The sequence below is a fragment of the Tinamus guttatus genome, unplaced genomic scaffold (genome assembly GCF_059628265.1).
Source record: "Tinamus guttatus ecotype Peru unplaced genomic scaffold, ASM5962826v1 Tinamus_guttatus_pri_ptg000060l, whole genome shotgun sequence".
NCBI lineage: Eukaryota > Metazoa > Chordata > Aves > Tinamiformes > Tinamidae > Tinamus > Tinamus guttatus.
This window is the reverse complement of record NW_028288594.1, coordinates 1332700-1349523: the sequence shown is the minus strand read 5'-3', so window position 1 is coordinate 1349523 and position 16824 is coordinate 1332700. Positions and strand designations below refer to the sequence as shown.

Genomic DNA, 16824 nt, shown 5'->3' with positions numbered 1-16824 from the left:
TGTTTCACAAAAACGTGCAGAAGAGACAGGGATTTGTGACATGGGAGATGAGGTCTTCTGCACTAGGAAGAAAAAAGAAAAGAGCTACCAGTGGAGCAGGGAGTCCTGCAGTCATACCTACTGTAAGAGAAGGTGGGAAGGGCAAGCGTAGACCTGAATGTTTTTTTTTGTGTGTTTTTTTTTTTTTTTTTTTTAATTACTAGATGCAGTTAGTCAGGAATCTGGAGATGCCTCCTCCTTCCTCTGCTCCTCTTCAGAGGCCTTGCCTTTCTGGTGCTTGAATCCTCCTTTGCTTTGCAGATGAAACATTAACTGTCATTCTGTGCTGTGGCTCTGCCTCATTTTTCCCACTAGTGTTTTTATAGACAGCAGTAACAGGTTCCTTGACTTAGTGAGTCCCGGTGCAGACTTGCACAGTCCCCAGGAGCGCTGTTCCTTCCTATTTCATGCAGAATTACACTGCTCCCACACAGCTCCGTGCTGACACCCCACCCTTCACACAGGAGGCACGGAACATTGTTTAAACAAAATCTTAAGTGATGCTTTTTTATCTGCGCATTTAAATGCCTTGTGAAAAGGAGTATGGTATCAAAACTAAGATGGGAAAACATCTTAAAGCTGAATATCCTAATACAACCTTCCTGATCAGCAGCACCATACAGAGATTAACTTGTCTGCAACTGTTTTATTTCATACCCTAATTAATTTCAGGCCTTGCTCAGTCTTAGGGTTTCAGGAAAATATGATAAATAAAACAAAATTACAGTGAAGTGTTATTACATAAAGCTTGTAACTTCTCTGTTCTAAAATATTCTCAACCTTCTTAGGAATTCCCTTAACCACCCAGGCTGATCCTCCTCCTCCATGTTGCATTCAGTCACCATTACCACCCTCAGGGCAGTCCAGCTGTTCTGCCTCAGACAAGTGGTGTGGCATCCACACAGCCCTGGGAGGGCAATGTTCAGCTCTCCACGATTACTAATCAAGACAGTTCTTACTTGTCTTAGATGCAGCTCTTAGTAGGAACATGTTGTTCATCAGGTCTGTTATTAGCAACAGAAACAGTCATCAGATAAGTATCTGATACTTCTGTATCACACACTGATGACCAAAAATATACAACCACACTTGAGGCTTTAAAAAAAAAAAAAAAACTCCTTTCATCATCTGCAAAATGTAGCAGCAGAAGGGTAAGAAAAAAAATTAACATAAATATCAGAAAAATGCTCTTTCCTATCTGGTGTAGACTGTGTGATCTGCCTGGCCTCTTTCAAGAAAAATCAATGTACTTTTTTTTTTTTTTTTTTTTTTTTTATGGTCATGGTTAGCATGACAGGCCTTTCTCTATCACTGTGGAACATCTCCACCCTGCTCATTTGGCTTCCGCTTTTCTTTGGATAGAACCCTCTGAATACAAGCAGTGTCTCTGAAGAGAAATACCGTTATCAGGCTTTTGCAAAAGGCTCTGAAACAAGTGAAAGCCTCAAAGGCAAACTGAGCTACTTCTTGCATATAAATTTACATGTCTGGAGACATTCAGCTAAGGAAGTATTTGATTATACTATTGTTCAAAAAATAATCCAACTACCTCCAAATGATTGATAACGACCAAAATAGTTTTGGTTATTTTTCTTTATTTAGAAATTAGAGAAAGACATGGATAGAAAAGATGATTTCATAATACAGGAAGGAGAAATAAAAAGAGCTCTACAAAGCTCTACGAAAAGAGTAGCTTATATCCCTGTACAGACTATTTATAAGATAACTCAGTAAAAGCTTTTCTGATGTTGGCAATAAATGCAGAAAAATTGTTAGTTTCTCTCACTTTTTTCTGGAATTCCGCTATACAGTCCAGGGGAGGAGAACAGGAAGTCACTGAAATGACAAATTCCAAAAGATAAGACTATATTTATTTTTTGAAGTGCTTTTTCATACACACAGAATGCCATTTTGTTCATTACCTTATTTTTAGTTTATTTTTTTCAGCATTATTTTTGAGCAACCTATTAATCTTTTTTTTAGTGCAGACAAAGCCTCAAAGAGCACACAAGTGTTTTCTGATTTCCAGAACTCCCACCCAGTGCTGTGTTCCTGCCTCAATTTAACTTGAATTGTTACAGCAATTCCCAACCTGCCAAAGGCTGGAATATGTTCACATGCATTTTTGTTGCTCAGCAGGTGGACAGATTCTAAACTGATGCAGCTCAGCAAGTGACAAACTTGTGGCTTGCACACACTTTATATTTGAATTGGTAAAGAGAGGCCTCTTTCAGTCCGTACTTAAGGAGCAAAGCAGGTAAATAGAAGCATCCATCCAGGTGTTAGTTAGCCCAGTAACTCAAGTTACTTCAGTTAAGAATAGCAGTAAGGTTTGTACTGCAACAACAGCTTTAAGTTCTGAGAAACTGTACCCTTTACAGAAGGGGAAGGCTGATTTTCCTTGGTTAAATTTTTCTCTCTTCCCACACAACTATAGGGATTTCCTAGTGGGGAACATAGTTTTTCCTGCCCATGAGGTTTCTTAATCAGATTCACATACACCTACCAGCATAAACACTCCAGAGGGAAAGAACCATGACCACAAACAATGTCTTTCCATATATGGCAGCAGCTCCACCAGTGAAGGGGAATGAAGATAAGCAGTTATGTTTTCATACATAAACTGAGAAGCTCCATCAAAACAGACTAGCTTTTCTTTTAAAAGTTAGAAAGATAAAGTTACAGCTAAATTGCACTCAAATTCCTCTCTCCTCTTTTTTCAGACAGAGGCATCACATTCTGTTCTCTTATTTAAATATTTTAAAATTACATACCTTCATAATCTCCCTGTTCATTTATGAAAAGGGTAAATGTATATGGCTTCTCGGGGTCTTTGTGGTCAATGTGCCTGAATATAAACTGCAACTGTTCATCTAAAGCAAACACAACAGAATAGAGCAAGGCCATTAACATTTGCTAGAGAGTCTCCATGATGACTAAGCTGCAGCTTAGTTTCAATTAGTAGCCTTCAGAATACTCACTAATTAAGCAAAGTGCTTGGTAAGACAAATGTGTTTTAATGCACCTTCTTCTACCACTTGCAAGACTAGGGTAATGTCTGGGCTGAGGAGGGGAAGGACTGGCTTTGAGTTGGCCAACAAAGTTACCACCCACCACTGCCCCACTCAGCCTTAGGAAGGAATCTGAACAGCTGAACTGCTCTTCACTCCCGAGCCACCCTGCAGGCAGCAGGGCTCACCTCCAGTGAAAACAGGTGCAGGGATGGCCTAACATTAGGACAGGAGGCTGTTAACCCCCTACAGACACTTAAACCAAAGAGTACATTTGAGCTGAGGCTTGCATTCTTACTCAGTATGTAACTTGCTTTATTCTTCACTACACAGTCCAGCATTAACCATTATATTGCTGCACACAAAAGTTTTGGAAACTTACCATGGATTCTGCGGATTTCCAGGCCAAGATGCTCTTCAAACAATGCTTTAGACCTGCACAGTTGTTCCACTCTCTCCTTAGTCGCCTGGTTTTTGGAAGCTATTACTAGAATTTTAAAAGCTACTATAAGTATGAAAATAGAGGTAAAAAAGGTAGAGGAGACTCAGGACAGTAAAAAAGCCCATCAAGAAAAAGTGCTCAAAACCATTCTCTAGTTAAGAGAAGGTATGTTCTTTTTACTGAATGTATTAATGCCATGATAGGCATCATTATTTTAAGACTCAGATAATTGCTCTAAAGTACAGTTTACTGTACTGTATAATTGGTTACTTAACTTAAAACCTTACAAGTAGTAATTAAACAGTCCCAAAATGACAGGTGAAACCTTCTTAAATGAAAATTGCATTGATAACTAAACCTTTACCTTGCTATTTAAACCTTTCTTCACCTTATTTCCACATCCTGCATCTTTATTAGTTTGGACTTTATTGGTTATCTAGATTTATTATTTTGAGGACATACAGCAAAGCCATTACATACTACAGAAGGCTTCTGTATTTGTTTTTTGTTTTGGTTTGCTTTTTCTTTGGTCTTAATTCAACTTCGAAACTTACTTTCCTTCTTCTTCATCAGCTCTTCTTTAATTTCTTGAATGCTGTCCATTAAGCTCTTAATTTGCTCTTCTTCATGATTTATGTTAGATTTTATTTCTGTCAAATTTTCCTCATTTTCTGATATGAGTTTGTTCTGCTGGAGAATCTCTGAAATCATTTAGAAAAATATTAACATTTACAGTCAATTAATTAGGCCTCCCAATATTTATTCCATACCTATATTAACTGAGATGACTCATTTGATTAAAATCCAGTAGAAGGCAAACTGCATCAACTGGACACTTACATCTGATACTCTCTTCATAGTAAAGTGTCCACACAAAATTAACGAGAAGAAAAGCCACAAAGTAAGGAGCTTCCCTGATATTTCAAATATATGCTACTTGTTCCTGGTGCCAAAATGATATGTTAGGTCAAAGGGTAAGCATGGTGGATTCTCTCCACAGATAAATCATTTGACAGAAAACAAATGGAAATGCTGACTACTGGTGTGGTCGCAATTTATTTTTACCTAAAATTCTGAAGATTAATTAGAGAACTCAGTATAGTTAATGCTGGACAGATAGGCTGACATTTTTTCCGCTGCTAATAATGGGAGAGACATAGGGAACCTTGCAATATTTAATTTCATTAATCCATTTCCATTTACTTTTTCCACTGCAGTGAGCAGGTGCTGCACATTGTTGTTGTTCCAAGTTTTAAGCACTGATCACTCTTAAGCCCCCCGGACACCATTTGCTGCAAAACTTTTAACTAAGCTTAAACATACTCTATACTAAACATACTCCTATAACCAAATGCATTCAGTTTTAAATCCATCTTTGCTCTGGTTTTGCAGTTTGCCTTCTAGAAAGTCAGCCTGAAAGTATTATTCAGTTGCAGGTTAATTTTGGAAGTACTAAACATAACAGATAAAGCTGCATACTCTACCATCATTATACTCCTTAATTTTGTCAATCATCAGGTCCTCTTCTTTTAATTTCTGAGAGCATTTCTCTGTAATGGAAAGTTATTTGCGTTAATGGAAGAGAGTTGATAATAAGGCCAAGGCAGAGGTACAGCAAATACACAGCCTCCTTACCTGTCAGTGCTTTAATGGACTCCTTGCACGAATCCCTGAGCGCTACAATCTGGTTGACCTGCTCGCTGCCGTAGATGCTCTTGAAGTTGGCCCAGAACTGCTTTATCTCCTTCTCAAAGGCGGCTATCTCGTCCTCCGCCCTGGCACCGGCCATGGCGCCGCCGATACCGCCTGTGGGCAGAGCGGAGGGCTCAGGGCCCCTTCCAGCCTGTTCCCAATGGCCGCGGAGCGACCGTTGCCGCCGCCCCGCGCGCCTTCAAACTGCGGCGCCTCCCACAGCCGCCTCCCCATTGGGCCTCGTAACAAGAGCACGGCTGATTGGGCCGCGCAGCCTCCCGACTCGGGCGCGGCCGCGGCGCATGCCGGGAGCAGCCGTTGCTACGGTAACGGCCGCCCGGGCCGCGGCGGGGCTCCCTGTCGCAGGCGCCGCTGCGAGGCGGGAGCTGGGGCCGCCGCCACCCGGCCCGGCTCGGCTCGGCTCGGCCCGGCCCGGCCGGACCCGGCCCGGCGGTTGGCAGCGACAGCCTTGGCCGCTGCCGTGAGTCGCCCCCCGGAGCGGTGCTGATCCCTTCCCCTGCCGGGCTGCGGGGCAGACCTGAATCCCCTCGTGCAGGGCTCACCTGTACGCACATGGAAGCTGAGCTGCGGCGAGGACGATACCCGGCCCCGTGTAGACTTGGGCATGATGCAGCTTTTAAACCTAGCCGAATGAAACCTGCTGGCATGAAATGTAAAAGTCTCCTTAATGTGCTAACCTTTATCATATGAGCTGGTAATTTTCTCAATATAACTTTTCCTCCACCCTAAGTGTCTGTGAAATACAGTTGTGATTAACTGTAAAAACGCTGAGGTCTCATCATTGTTTTGGTGGGTTATTCAGTCTGGCCTTGTGTGAATAATGCTTTTACCCCACAGTTGCCAGGCGGAACTCTCTAACTAGTTAGGTATCTTTTTCATCAATTAAGTTTCTCCCAAAGTTTAATTAATTGTATCCCTTTGTTGTGGACCTTCGCCAGCCAGGGGTTAAACATAGCCATGATGTTTGCTATCACCAATTGTGCCTTAATTGGTAGGCTTTTTTTTCTGACAGCTTTGGGCATCCTTGGTTGTAGTTTTCTGGAGTTGCGAGCTTAGAGCACAACCTCGCCTCCCTTTTACTGTCCCACTACAAACTCACTCCAGAATAGACTTTCCCGCTACACGTTTAAATGAAGCATTGTGATTTTGGTCAACAGTATTTTCCTGTTCACACTGACAGCTCTTTCCTACCACAAATAGAAATGTGGCTTCATGACCCTAAGTAGCACCAGTCGTGTATGTCTGAAGTCCCCTGTGAAGTCTGATTCAAGAGGCTCCCTAACCCAGGAGGCTGCCGAGCCAGCACTGCTCTCTGAAGTGGGCTTTTCTCAGTGGGCCATACTCGAGCCATGGGGTAAGTGTTGAAGGCAGTTTTAACAGCAGTTTATCCCATTTCTAGTACTGATCTTTGTCGAGGCAATCTAATTGTACCCTCTGAGTGCTTTTCCTGTCTTTGCCAGGTCTTTATGGAAGGATCTGTAACCTTAGCTTAAATTTTAGGTTTATGCTGTATACATTGCATATACAATGTCTACATAGGTACAATGGCAGCTACAGGGTGACAGTTACCTGCAATTGCCATTCACTGAGAGGCAGCTCTTGCTAGCAAAGATTTGGGTTTTGTTTTATTGCTATTTGGAATTCCTTCAGCGACTGGAACTGCATCCAGGCCTGGCTACGGAGGCTGCAGAGAGGTCGTTTGGTTGAGGGGCTGTGGCTGACGCATGGACTCAGCTGTTTCCCATGGCAGTTTCCTGGGCATGACTGACTTGGGATTAGTTTGGGGGATTAGAAAATGGCAATGAAGAAGATGTAAACAAGTATTGTCAAGTGTGGCAGTTTGCCATTTTGTTGTCGTATTGCAAACAAGATTATAATTGTGGTATTTGCATAGTTAAGTTCATACCAAGGAATTACGATAGTGTAGTATCTAGGAAAGATCAGATTAAGACAGCAGAACCAAGAGCAAGAGATGGCTTCATGTTAGTGTTTGTTGAACCTCTGCTGGTCCATCCGACTATAAAGCAGCCCCATCTAGGGCTGCCTGGACCAGTGAGGAGTGCTCGAGGGGAATGAAATACAGAGAGCAAGTGAGAATATTTGAAGAATATTCTTCATATATTCTTTTCTTCCCAAGTCTAAAAATAAGATTCATCCTCTCAGCAGTTCCATTTGGAAAACAGTCACACCTGAGAAAATAGCTGTCAGCTCTTGTATACAGTGTTTACTTGTGAATTTACTAAATTGCTGGTTAATTGTTGTAGTTGGTCCAGCGCCAATGAAAACAATGACAGAATTAATGTTATTGGTCAATTAACAAAACATAATGTACCAGAAAGGCAGGCATAATACATAGGTCTCCATTAACAGGGTTTTAGAAAATGTTTGCTTTGATAGGTTTTCCTTCCCTTGCAAACATTTGCTTAGCAACATCTGATAGCAGTTATGTAATATTTGATCTGTAGGTGCAAAGTAGCTGTAAACATTTTATCCTGTCTTCCGTGGTTCATCAACATGATTTCTGTTTCTAAATTATTACCAAGAGTATAGAGACTGCTGGGCAGGCTACGATTTTACATGTCTTGGAAAATAAATCAGTAAATATCAGTTAAATAAAAATTCTTTGTACGAGCAGTTGTTATTTCAAAACATTTTGCCTTCCACTAAGAATTCATTTGATCATGTAAAGACCAAATCTTTGTTTTATCATATGAAAATAAGACAAAACCTTTGATTTAAAAACTTACTTGCATATATATTCTGACCATTTTATAAATGCCATTAGTTTTCCTTGCAATTTCCCTTAATAAAATACAGAAAATATAGTTTTGCTTCATACATAATCCCAAGTGACCTCAAAAGACTGAGTGCATTATAGTTGCAATGCTGAATGAGGGAAAGGAGGTGGGGGAGAAAAGCTATGAAGGAAGTAGTTGCTCCTTTTTAGAGTTTACCTGTTTTTACTTTAGAGTTTACCTTTTTTGAATCTAGCATTTCAAAATGTGTTTCTTCATCTCTTCTCTGGTGGTTCCTAGAGCTCAGAAGGTCTTTAGTGTGACAGACTTTAGATGTCACGCTGCCGCATGCCTGTTGAATGAAGTGTGATCCCCAGTGCTTCCAGGCACATCAGTGTCCCTGCCTGCCTCTCCCATGTTACCGGTGATCAGTCCCACATCCTTCTGCTTTCTGCTCTAGAGCTACGGGATTTTATCCTTGGGATAGATTTCAGAAATATGATGGCTTGGATGTCTCTGCATAAAAGTTGCTGAAACAGTCAAAACATAAGAAAAATAAAGCAAATGTATATATTTGCTGTTAGCTAAGAGCGTTTTTGTGTGTGCACATTATATGTAAGGTGTTTATTGTTCTATCTAAGCAGAAATATAATCAGCAGCATATTAATCAATAGTGAAACTTTTAACATGAATATCAGTATCATGACACCCATAGTATCTATTTTAAAGGGGTGACTTTATAGAGGTATTGCCAGCATCTACTTCTAAATGTTTTACTGTGTTTGAATACTTTGCCTGAAGTGAGCTCAGGCTAAGCAGATACAGCACTAGCCAAGTGGGTGATATGAGTGGGTATTTTTATATTCATAACTAGTGTAAGAAAATAAAAAGTTATTGAAGAGGTCCCATGTATCTTGTGTTAGAGAGGCAATTTTCCTGATACTACTAAATGTCAATGGTGGCATTAAACAAAGGTACTGGAAAGTGACCTGACTTGCTGGTCTCTTGTGAGGACATTAACTTTATCTTGCTGGAAGTCCACTTGTTTTCAAATACTTCTCATAACTGAGCAATACTTAGGTTTATCTAACACCAGTTGCTGTATTAGTTAAGTACTAGAAATAAGGAGGCCTTTTAATCTGCAATGAACTGATCTGATGTTTGCACTAGTATTTACAGCAATTTATAAACTGGAAAGAAAAAATAGAAGAAAACCTCAGAATCTTCACTTTTGTTTTTTTTTTTTTTTGAAACAAACTTTCCCCCCTATGTTCAGTGTGTAGCCTCATCATTTTTGCTGCCTACTCCTATCACCTCACTATCAGGCAGAATCTTAATTTCCTCCTGAGATTTTCTTGCCTGTTCATCCTGGAGACCCCAGGTGCTTCACTTGGAAATCCTTCATGGAAATGCTCATGAGCATCTGTTCCTTCCCGCTGCTCTGTGCTGCACAGGTCTCCTTCCTGCTGGGCTGTGGAGAGCGGAGGGGATTGCGGGTCGGCGCCAGGTCCTCCTGGCAGCACTTGCAATGTGGAAGTGGTAACAGTGAGTGAGGGGTTTCAGTAACTTAATCTGCAGTGGGCTCTGTGCTAGCATGGCTTCTTGTGTGAGGGGAATGATTACTTTCCATCGGCTTGAGAAGATCGGTGCTTTAATAAATGTAGTATTCAACAGCATTTCTGATGTATGGATGGTGATTGCATTTTTCATTACTGAGATGTGTATTAGCATGGTGGCCAAACTGTATTTCAAATTAACATGTACAGTTTCAGTGACACTTCTGCAAAGACCAATTATTTGTGTATTCTTTTTATCCTTTAGGCAGGCAACACTTAATCAAGTATACACATTGCTAATATCCATCCTGACGAGAAATGAACTGTGAAAAAATTCAAGCAAACAAGTTCCAACTGTTCATACAAAGGCTTGCGTAAGTCATGCATTGTGGTTCCACAAAACTTTCCCCACAATTTGCTGCTGATCAGCATGTAGCTCACTTAGTTTCCTCCAATTAAAATTTGCAAACAGAAAAGCTTTCCAGTGTTAAGAGACATGTGCTTTCCTGGAGATTTGGAGTCACATGTTCCGGGAATGGCTGGGTACACCACTCTGATACAATATAAAGGCAACGTCAATCACTTTCTCTCATTTTTTAATAGCTCCCTTCCATGGTTCTCTTTCTCCCTCATTTGAAACTTAAGATTAAAGGAACTTTACCAAATTTCAACTACAGTTTAATCAGTTTAAGATGGATCTCCTCCATAGCAATGGGGTGCTTATCATCCAGCATTTACAGAAGGATTACAGGGCTTACCAGGACTTCCTTAATTTCATGTCACATGTTGGTGATCCCCGGAATATATTCTCAATTTATTTTCCTCTTTGGTTTCAGCTCAATCAAGTAGTAGGTACTAAAATGATATGGGTGGCAGTCATTGGTGATTGGTTCAACCTCATATTTAAATGGTAAGAAGTTCTCTTTATTTTCAAATTTGGTATTTCTTATGATGGAGACTGTATGTTAGAGATATTTAAGATATATTTGAAATGAAATTTTGATAAGAGAAGAACCTGAAGACCAGTTAAAGGATGGCTTCAACCATGTAGTTCTTGTATATTCATTGTAAGATTATTTATCATGCTTTGTTGTGGCTTTCTTACATAAAATTCTTTTTACTGAGTTTGTGCCTTTTTTTTTTTTTTTTTTAGGATTTTATTTGGTCACCGTCCATACTGGTGGGTACAAGAAACAATGATTTATCCCAATCAGTCAAGCCCGTGCCTTGAACAGTTTCCTATCACATGTGAAACTGGGCCAGGTAAGACATGCTGGACATTACATGGATGCAAATAATGCGGATAGAAGCACTCAAGGAGAGTGGCTGGTTCTGGGCAGGATGTGATTTACAAAGATCTTAAATGATGTACATAGAGCTTATTTTTAAAACAGTATCAAAACACAGGAAGAGAAAAAGGAAAAGATAAAATATGGTAACTATTTGGTTGCTGCATTGGCAACTGGACATTGCCACTGAATGTGTGTGTGTACATGGTTAGCAGAAAGTTACATACATATATATGTATATATGTATACTTTAAATGTACCTTTTCATTTTGAGTTACATTACCTTTTTGTATCTTATTGTCGTCTTTGTGGAAGTCCAATGTAATACTGCTGAAGTCTGAAATGAACATATGAAGCCCTAATATCTTAGGTAAACTATACTCAGTCAGTTAACTTCCAGACAATTTAATTCATGGCATGCTTTTAGGCAGATGGCAGAGCTGCATTTTGTTCATGATGTCTTGCATTATAACCCATTGTAATTTCAAACAAGAAGCATAAACCCTTGTATCAGACAGGGTGTAGTGATGCCTGCAGCATGCATGTTCTCTAGTCAGCTCTTAGGGATTTATTCTCTGCCTTTCTTGTGAACTCTTTTGGGGCCTGGTCCACAGTGTTAAGGTGCTCTAGATCTTTTCAAATTACTTTAGAACTGAGACCATTTGCACTATGTAATTCCATGCCCCGCTTTAGGACCCTGTCAGTATGTTCCCTTCTGATTAACTGAGAGAAAAGTGTCTTCCTTAAGTAACAAGCCATTCTTATTTCCATCCAAGGGGTACCACTGTCTTACCAATTCCCTATTTACACTTAAAATGACCATATTTTCTCCTGCCTCCATTTTTGTTATTGACCATGGACTGTTATCTATCACACTTGTTCCTCACTAATGCAGCGTGAGTGCAATCACCTACATGGTATTTCACACGTTTACATATACAGTTTGTATGAAAAGATTAGAAAGCACTCACAGGCATGAGAAAAACACATAAAATACGAACTGCAGCTGAACAAAGGGAGAGCTGAGGGGAGTGTTTATATGACCACCTGGTAAGCAAGCCAGGACCTCAGTTTGGTTGCTATTTCTATAATGAACTGTTTCAAAACCCCGCAGCTCTCATTTCTCTGATATTTTTAATGTTTCAAGACATAAACCCCAGGGTAGAATTTATGCTTCTTATGGTAGGCAACTTGCAGATAAGCAAATTGGTATATAGATTATTGGTATATAGATGCAGATATGTAGAACTTCTATTGAAGTTCTGACAACAACAGTAAAGAAGCTTTTCTAACACTGATATATGTTATGCTTTGTTTATCAGTGAAATTTGTTTTGTGTTTTTTGAGGTCATCACGCATATCTGTTACAAAATTAGAAAAATTGCTAACCCAATTACTAAAGAAATTTCTTAACAGATTACCAAAAATAAGTGTGGGTAGCTGGAAGTCATTGTGCCCATCTTCCCTAGATATTTCTGTTTTGCTGCTTTGCTAAAATATTTTTCTGCTTTGCAATCTGTGTCCATAACATTGTGTCACAACAGTTTCTTCAGCCAAAATGGCTTCTTCTGCCAGTGAAATAACCCTGTCTCTTTATTTTTCTGTTGTCTGTGCCGAAAGCCAAGCTGAAATAGTCTGATACAAGCAAATTTCAATTTATTTATTTATTTATTAATGTGAGCAGGGTGAAACATAGCCCCTCCTATCAGTGTAAAGAAGTGACAGTAATTATAGGAATCACTTCCTTTACATCATGCCAACAGCACTTTAGTTTTCAGAGTTTTTTTTCACAGATACAGAAACTTCTCTACTGCTTCATATTGCTTCTAGTATGATGAAAATTTGCCTCACTAAATTAAAATAAATGACACCATCCATTACTATAGCTGGAAAAAGAAGAACTGGCTATGTGTTGATCATGTGTTCCTTCTTATAGAACAGCATGGATAGAGCATTTACACCAGTGTATTATGGCATCACTGCCTGCTGCTGGGTCTGTGGATAACCTGTGTGCAAACTTAGCTTTAAACTTTGTAAAATAAATAATTTAAATATAAATTAACACAGATCTATCTGTTTCAAGTACATTTCTTAGTTTATTACAGAATTACAGAAGAATGTGAATTTTCTGGACTGTAATAAGACATTAATCATAATACCGGTTGCAAAAGACTTCATAATTGGAGAAGCAGATAGAGGGCAGGTTTGAGGGGACAACTGAAGTTGTGCTGGTGCTGTAAGTTAAGAGTATCACAGAGAGACAGTTGTTGCTCCCCTGAACTATGAGGTAGCCTATTCAGAGCCTCGAATTTAAAGTCTGCATTGTACACTACAGCGCTAGCAGGAGTCTAGTATTTAGATCAGCTCAAGTTTCAGCACTAGTATTTGTTAAATTAGGCTTGTGGCACTCAAATTTATCAAGATATCTTTGCCCACAATTAGCTGAGGTATGCCATAACCTGAGGTTTAGGGAAGACATAACTGCATGGTTTCACATATTCCCTATAAGCGTGTTCCTGAAGAGGAAATACATATTACTCAAATTGTCAGTCCATTGTTTTTTTTTATATTCCTATGACTCTCTGGGGAAAAAATAAAAATAATTAAAGCTGTATAGACATGATAATGTTATAAATGCATTAATAGCCAAGTAACAACTAGATGGCCTATTTTTAAAATCATAATCCAGATCAAAATCATGGAAAAATACTATGCTTTCCAAGGTATGTGCCAGCTAAAAAATATGAGATAATCATTACTGACTCATTTGCTGACTCATTCTGTATTTCCTGTAGATTAGTTTTCTGAAAAAAAAAAACGTAATAGAATAAGCTTTTGAGAAACAGTTGATGTTCTTTCAAGCCTTATTAAGCATTTTCGTTTTAAATGATTATGTGCTAACTGCTAATAGATATTTTCTATGAGTTAGATGTTATAGTCATCATTTTTAAGCCTGAATTTTTCATTTTTGTTTTTATTAGGAAGTCCATCTGGGCATGCGATGGGATCTTCTTGTGTCTGGTATGTAATGGTCACAGCAGCACTCAGCTACACGGTAGGATGGAAAGATAAATCAGCAGTTACCCTTCACAGGTCAGTCTCATTATTCTCATACACATATACAGATTTTTTTTATATACATGCTATATTTTTAATGGAGTTATATAGCTAACTGTCCTCAGACTGTTTTTCTCCATTTGTAAAAATACTTTCATTATGATTTGCTTCACCTGGAGAAAAATTATGAAGGAGGATATATGAATGTTTATAAGGTAATATTTTCATCTTATATAATCATATAATCTCGATTCAACTCCTATTAAAGGCTGTAATAGGTCTTTAATGTTGGAAAGCTTGAGTTCTATTAATTGTCTTTATTTGTTTGAGATTTTGGCTAGTACATAAATTTTCTGTTTTCCTAGTAGTCATTCTTACCCTGTTTTAAAGCAACAGCACAAAATGCTGGCAGACTTCCCTAGCTGTAGTTCTGTGGGGAATTCTTGTTACTGCTTTGGTGGTTTAACAAGGTTGTTCCCATAAGTTTGTGACCAAACTGATGATCTTTTCAGTTTAAATAGGCCTTATGGAGGTTAGTAATACTAATATAGCTTGCTATTGATGCCTTACTTTGCTAAGACATGATAGCTTCACAGGCCCTAAATGACTGAGGTCCCTTCCTGCTGCCCTGGTTGTGGTGGTAAAATCAACTGCGCTCGCTAATATTTTAGTACTGATTTCCAAATTTAAATCAGCCAGGTCTAATCTTTTGCACTTCTAAACCTAAAATTATGAGCCTGGTGCAATAAGGAAAGCGGTAAAATAAGAAAATAAGAATAGGGGATCAATATGATTCATTGTTCTTACTTCTTTGAACATCTTCCTTTTCTCTCTCAGACTGACATGGTCATTCCTCTGGACTGTTTTTTGGATTATCCAGATCAGTGTGTGTATCTCAAGAGTATTCATAGCAACACATTTCCCTCATCAAGTTATTCTTGGAGTATTTGCTGGTAATGTTCCGATTTGTTTGTTTTTTGTTTTGGGTTGTTTTTGTATTTTTGGTTGGTTTAGTTGGTTGGCGTATTTTAGAAGTGCTGCTAAGCTGCAGCTGTCGTGGTGTTCTGTGCTATCTTGGAGACGAGGATTTGATGGTAGCATAAAGGCAAACGGCAAGGCAGCGTTAGGCAGCTGCCGTGCCTGCGATTCGCAGGGCCAGGGAGCCCTGGCCGTGTGCCAGCTGATGCTGACCGTGTTAAAGCCCGGTGCGAGCGGCTGCCCTGGCTGCCTCTGCCCTGCATATCTGCTAGAGTACATCTGTGCTGCAGGGCAGGACCCTGGAGCAGAGACTGTGCAGCTCGCACGTTCCTCTCAGGAGGAAATTCCTTGGTTCACTTCAAATAAAGCGCAGGGGCAAACTGATGGTGTGGGTGAGCAGGGGGCCAGAAACCTGGGTCAAAACAGATAAAAAGCCATATTAGCAGTATGATCCTCCCAGTGATTTAAGATCCCCAAATATAATTTCCAGAATTAAACATGTTTCCAATTGGTATTTAAGGAGTTTAGGTTTATGAATAGTCTGAGTCTTCCGTTCTGTGTCTTCTCCTTCAACATCTAAAGTCCATGCAGGAACTGCTGTTGAAATCTACATAGCCAGGACCAGCCTTTGAATGGAGACTCATCTAGAAAATGTTCTACTTCATGTTTAATACTTGATAGGCTGGCATCTGGGAGATGCAGGCAGGCCGAAGGCATTTCTCATGGTAAAAACATGTAGAGTTTGGTATCTTGTTTTCTGTTTGTTTGTTTGTTTTCCAAAATAGCAGCTTTGAGTGGGAGAAAAATATTTTGTCATTTACCATGGAAGTGGTCATGTGGATGTGGATATTCTTCTGTCTAACTGAATTCTACGGTGAGACCGTTAAAAAGTGCTTCTGGCCAGTATGATGTTCTCTGTAACACTGACTTTCTGCTCCCCAGGAATGCTTGTGGCCGAAGCATTTGAGCACACTCCTGCTATACAGACAGCAAGCTTGAGAATGTACATCAAGATAAACTTGTTTCTTTTCATCTTTGCCCTTGGCTTTTATCTAGTCCTCAGATTTCTTGATATTGACTTGCTGTGGTCTGTTCCAAAGGCAAAGAAGTGGTGTGCCAACCCAGACTGGATAAACATTGACACAACTCCATTTGCTGGACTCGTGAGAAATTTAGGTGCACTCTTTGGCTTAGGCCTTGGTATTAATTCTGAAATGTTCATCACAAGCTGCAAAGGTAAAAATAGCTGTAAGAAAAGTTTCCGGCTGCTGTGTGTAGCTGTTTCTTTAGCTACTCTGCAGCTGTATAACTTCGTTAAGATACCTACTCATACTGAGTATTTATTCTACATTCTTTCTTTTTGCAAGAGCGCAGCCATACCACTTACTGTAGTTGCCTTGGTTCCATACTGTGTCCACGTATTCATGAGGAAAACTGAAAAGAAGCTAAATTAGAGAAAGTTTCCAAACGGTCGGCAATCTGTGGATGTCTGTGAACTTTTGAGGTGCCCCCCACTGCCCAAGGCAGTTTTGCTAACCCATTTTGTGGGGGCAAAGCCACCACATCTTTGATGCACCCCTTGTAAGGCATCAGTACATCCAAGAATGACCTCAACAGCTCTGAAATACGAATCGCAGTCTCTGTTCCTTGAAAGGAAGGACTATGCAGTTTTCTAACAATATGCTGGGATGTGCAAAAGTTTTAAAGTGTAATCAACTAGTTTTATTTAGATACTTGATGGTTTGTTAGTTTTGTCCATTTCCAAATAGGTGGTGCTTCAAGCCCCAGTTGTATATAGTGATGGTCAATATTCCATTTTTTTATTACACAGATACTGTCCTTTAAAGTGCTAGATAATAGTGTGACAGTATCACACCACCTATAAGTAAGTGTACTGCTGCACCTAGACACTGAGGGGAAAAAAAAAAAAAAAAAGCAGCATAGTTACAGAAAAGGCTTTCTTAAATGTAAGTTATTGTGCTTCCTGTGCGAAACAGCTTCTGA

At 39.6% G+C, this 16824-nt stretch overlaps 2 protein-coding genes across 2 annotated transcripts; one reads left to right on the top strand and one right to left on the bottom strand.

Moving 5' to 3' along the window:
* Nucleotides 1-1733: 1733 nt before the first annotated feature.
* Nucleotides 1734-5321, bottom strand: SPC25 (SPC25 component of NDC80 kinetochore complex). Its single transcript, XM_010220742.2, has 6 exons — nt 5128-5321; nt 4977-5042; nt 4047-4193; nt 3433-3537; nt 2814-2912; nt 1734-1875 (listed from the first exon to the last, which is right to left on the bottom strand). Exons 1-6 carry the CDS (start codon nt 5279-5281, stop codon nt 1751-1753), a joined length of 696 nt encoding a protein of 231 aa, XP_010219044.1. The 5' UTR covers nt 5282-5321; the 3' UTR covers nt 1734-1750.
* Nucleotides 5322-10182: 4861 nt separating this feature from the next.
* On the top strand, nt 10183-16345 carry G6PC2 (glucose-6-phosphatase catalytic subunit 2). Its single transcript, XM_010220731.2, has 5 exons — nt 10183-10406; nt 10650-10759; nt 13767-13878; nt 14680-14795; nt 15763-16345. The coding sequence occupies exons 1-5, from the start codon at nt 10189-10191 to the stop codon at nt 16272-16274; spliced, it is 1068 nt and encodes a 355-aa protein (XP_010219033.1). The 5' UTR covers nt 10183-10188; the 3' UTR covers nt 16275-16345.
* The last annotated feature ends 479 nt before the right edge of the window (nt 16346-16824 follow it).

Bases quoted from the DNA above. Each gene is read 5' to 3' on its own strand.
- SPC25 (XM_010220742.2), bottom strand. From the start codon at position 5,281: ATGGCCGGTGCCAGGGCGGAGGACGAGATAGCCGCCTTTGAGAAGGAG. The intron at 5,043-5,127 runs GTAAGGAGGCTG...TTTCCATTACAG, and splicing joins GTCCATTAAAGCACTGACAG to AGAAATGCTCTCAGAAATTA. The intron at 3,538-4,046 runs GTAAGTTTCGAA...TTAAAATTCTAG, and splicing joins GCTGATGAAGAAGAAGGAAA to TAATAGCTTCCAAAAACCAG.
- G6PC2 (XM_010220731.2), top strand. From the start codon at position 10,189: ATGGATCTCCTCCATAGCAATGGGGTGCTTATCATCCAGCATTTACAG. The intron at 10,407-10,649 runs GTAAGAAGTTCT...TTTTTTTTTTAG, and splicing joins TTCAACCTCATATTTAAATG to GATTTTATTTGGTCACCGTC. The intron at 10,760-13,766 runs GTAAGACATGCT...TGTTTTTATTAG, and splicing joins CACATGTGAAACTGGGCCAG to GAAGTCCATCTGGGCATGCG.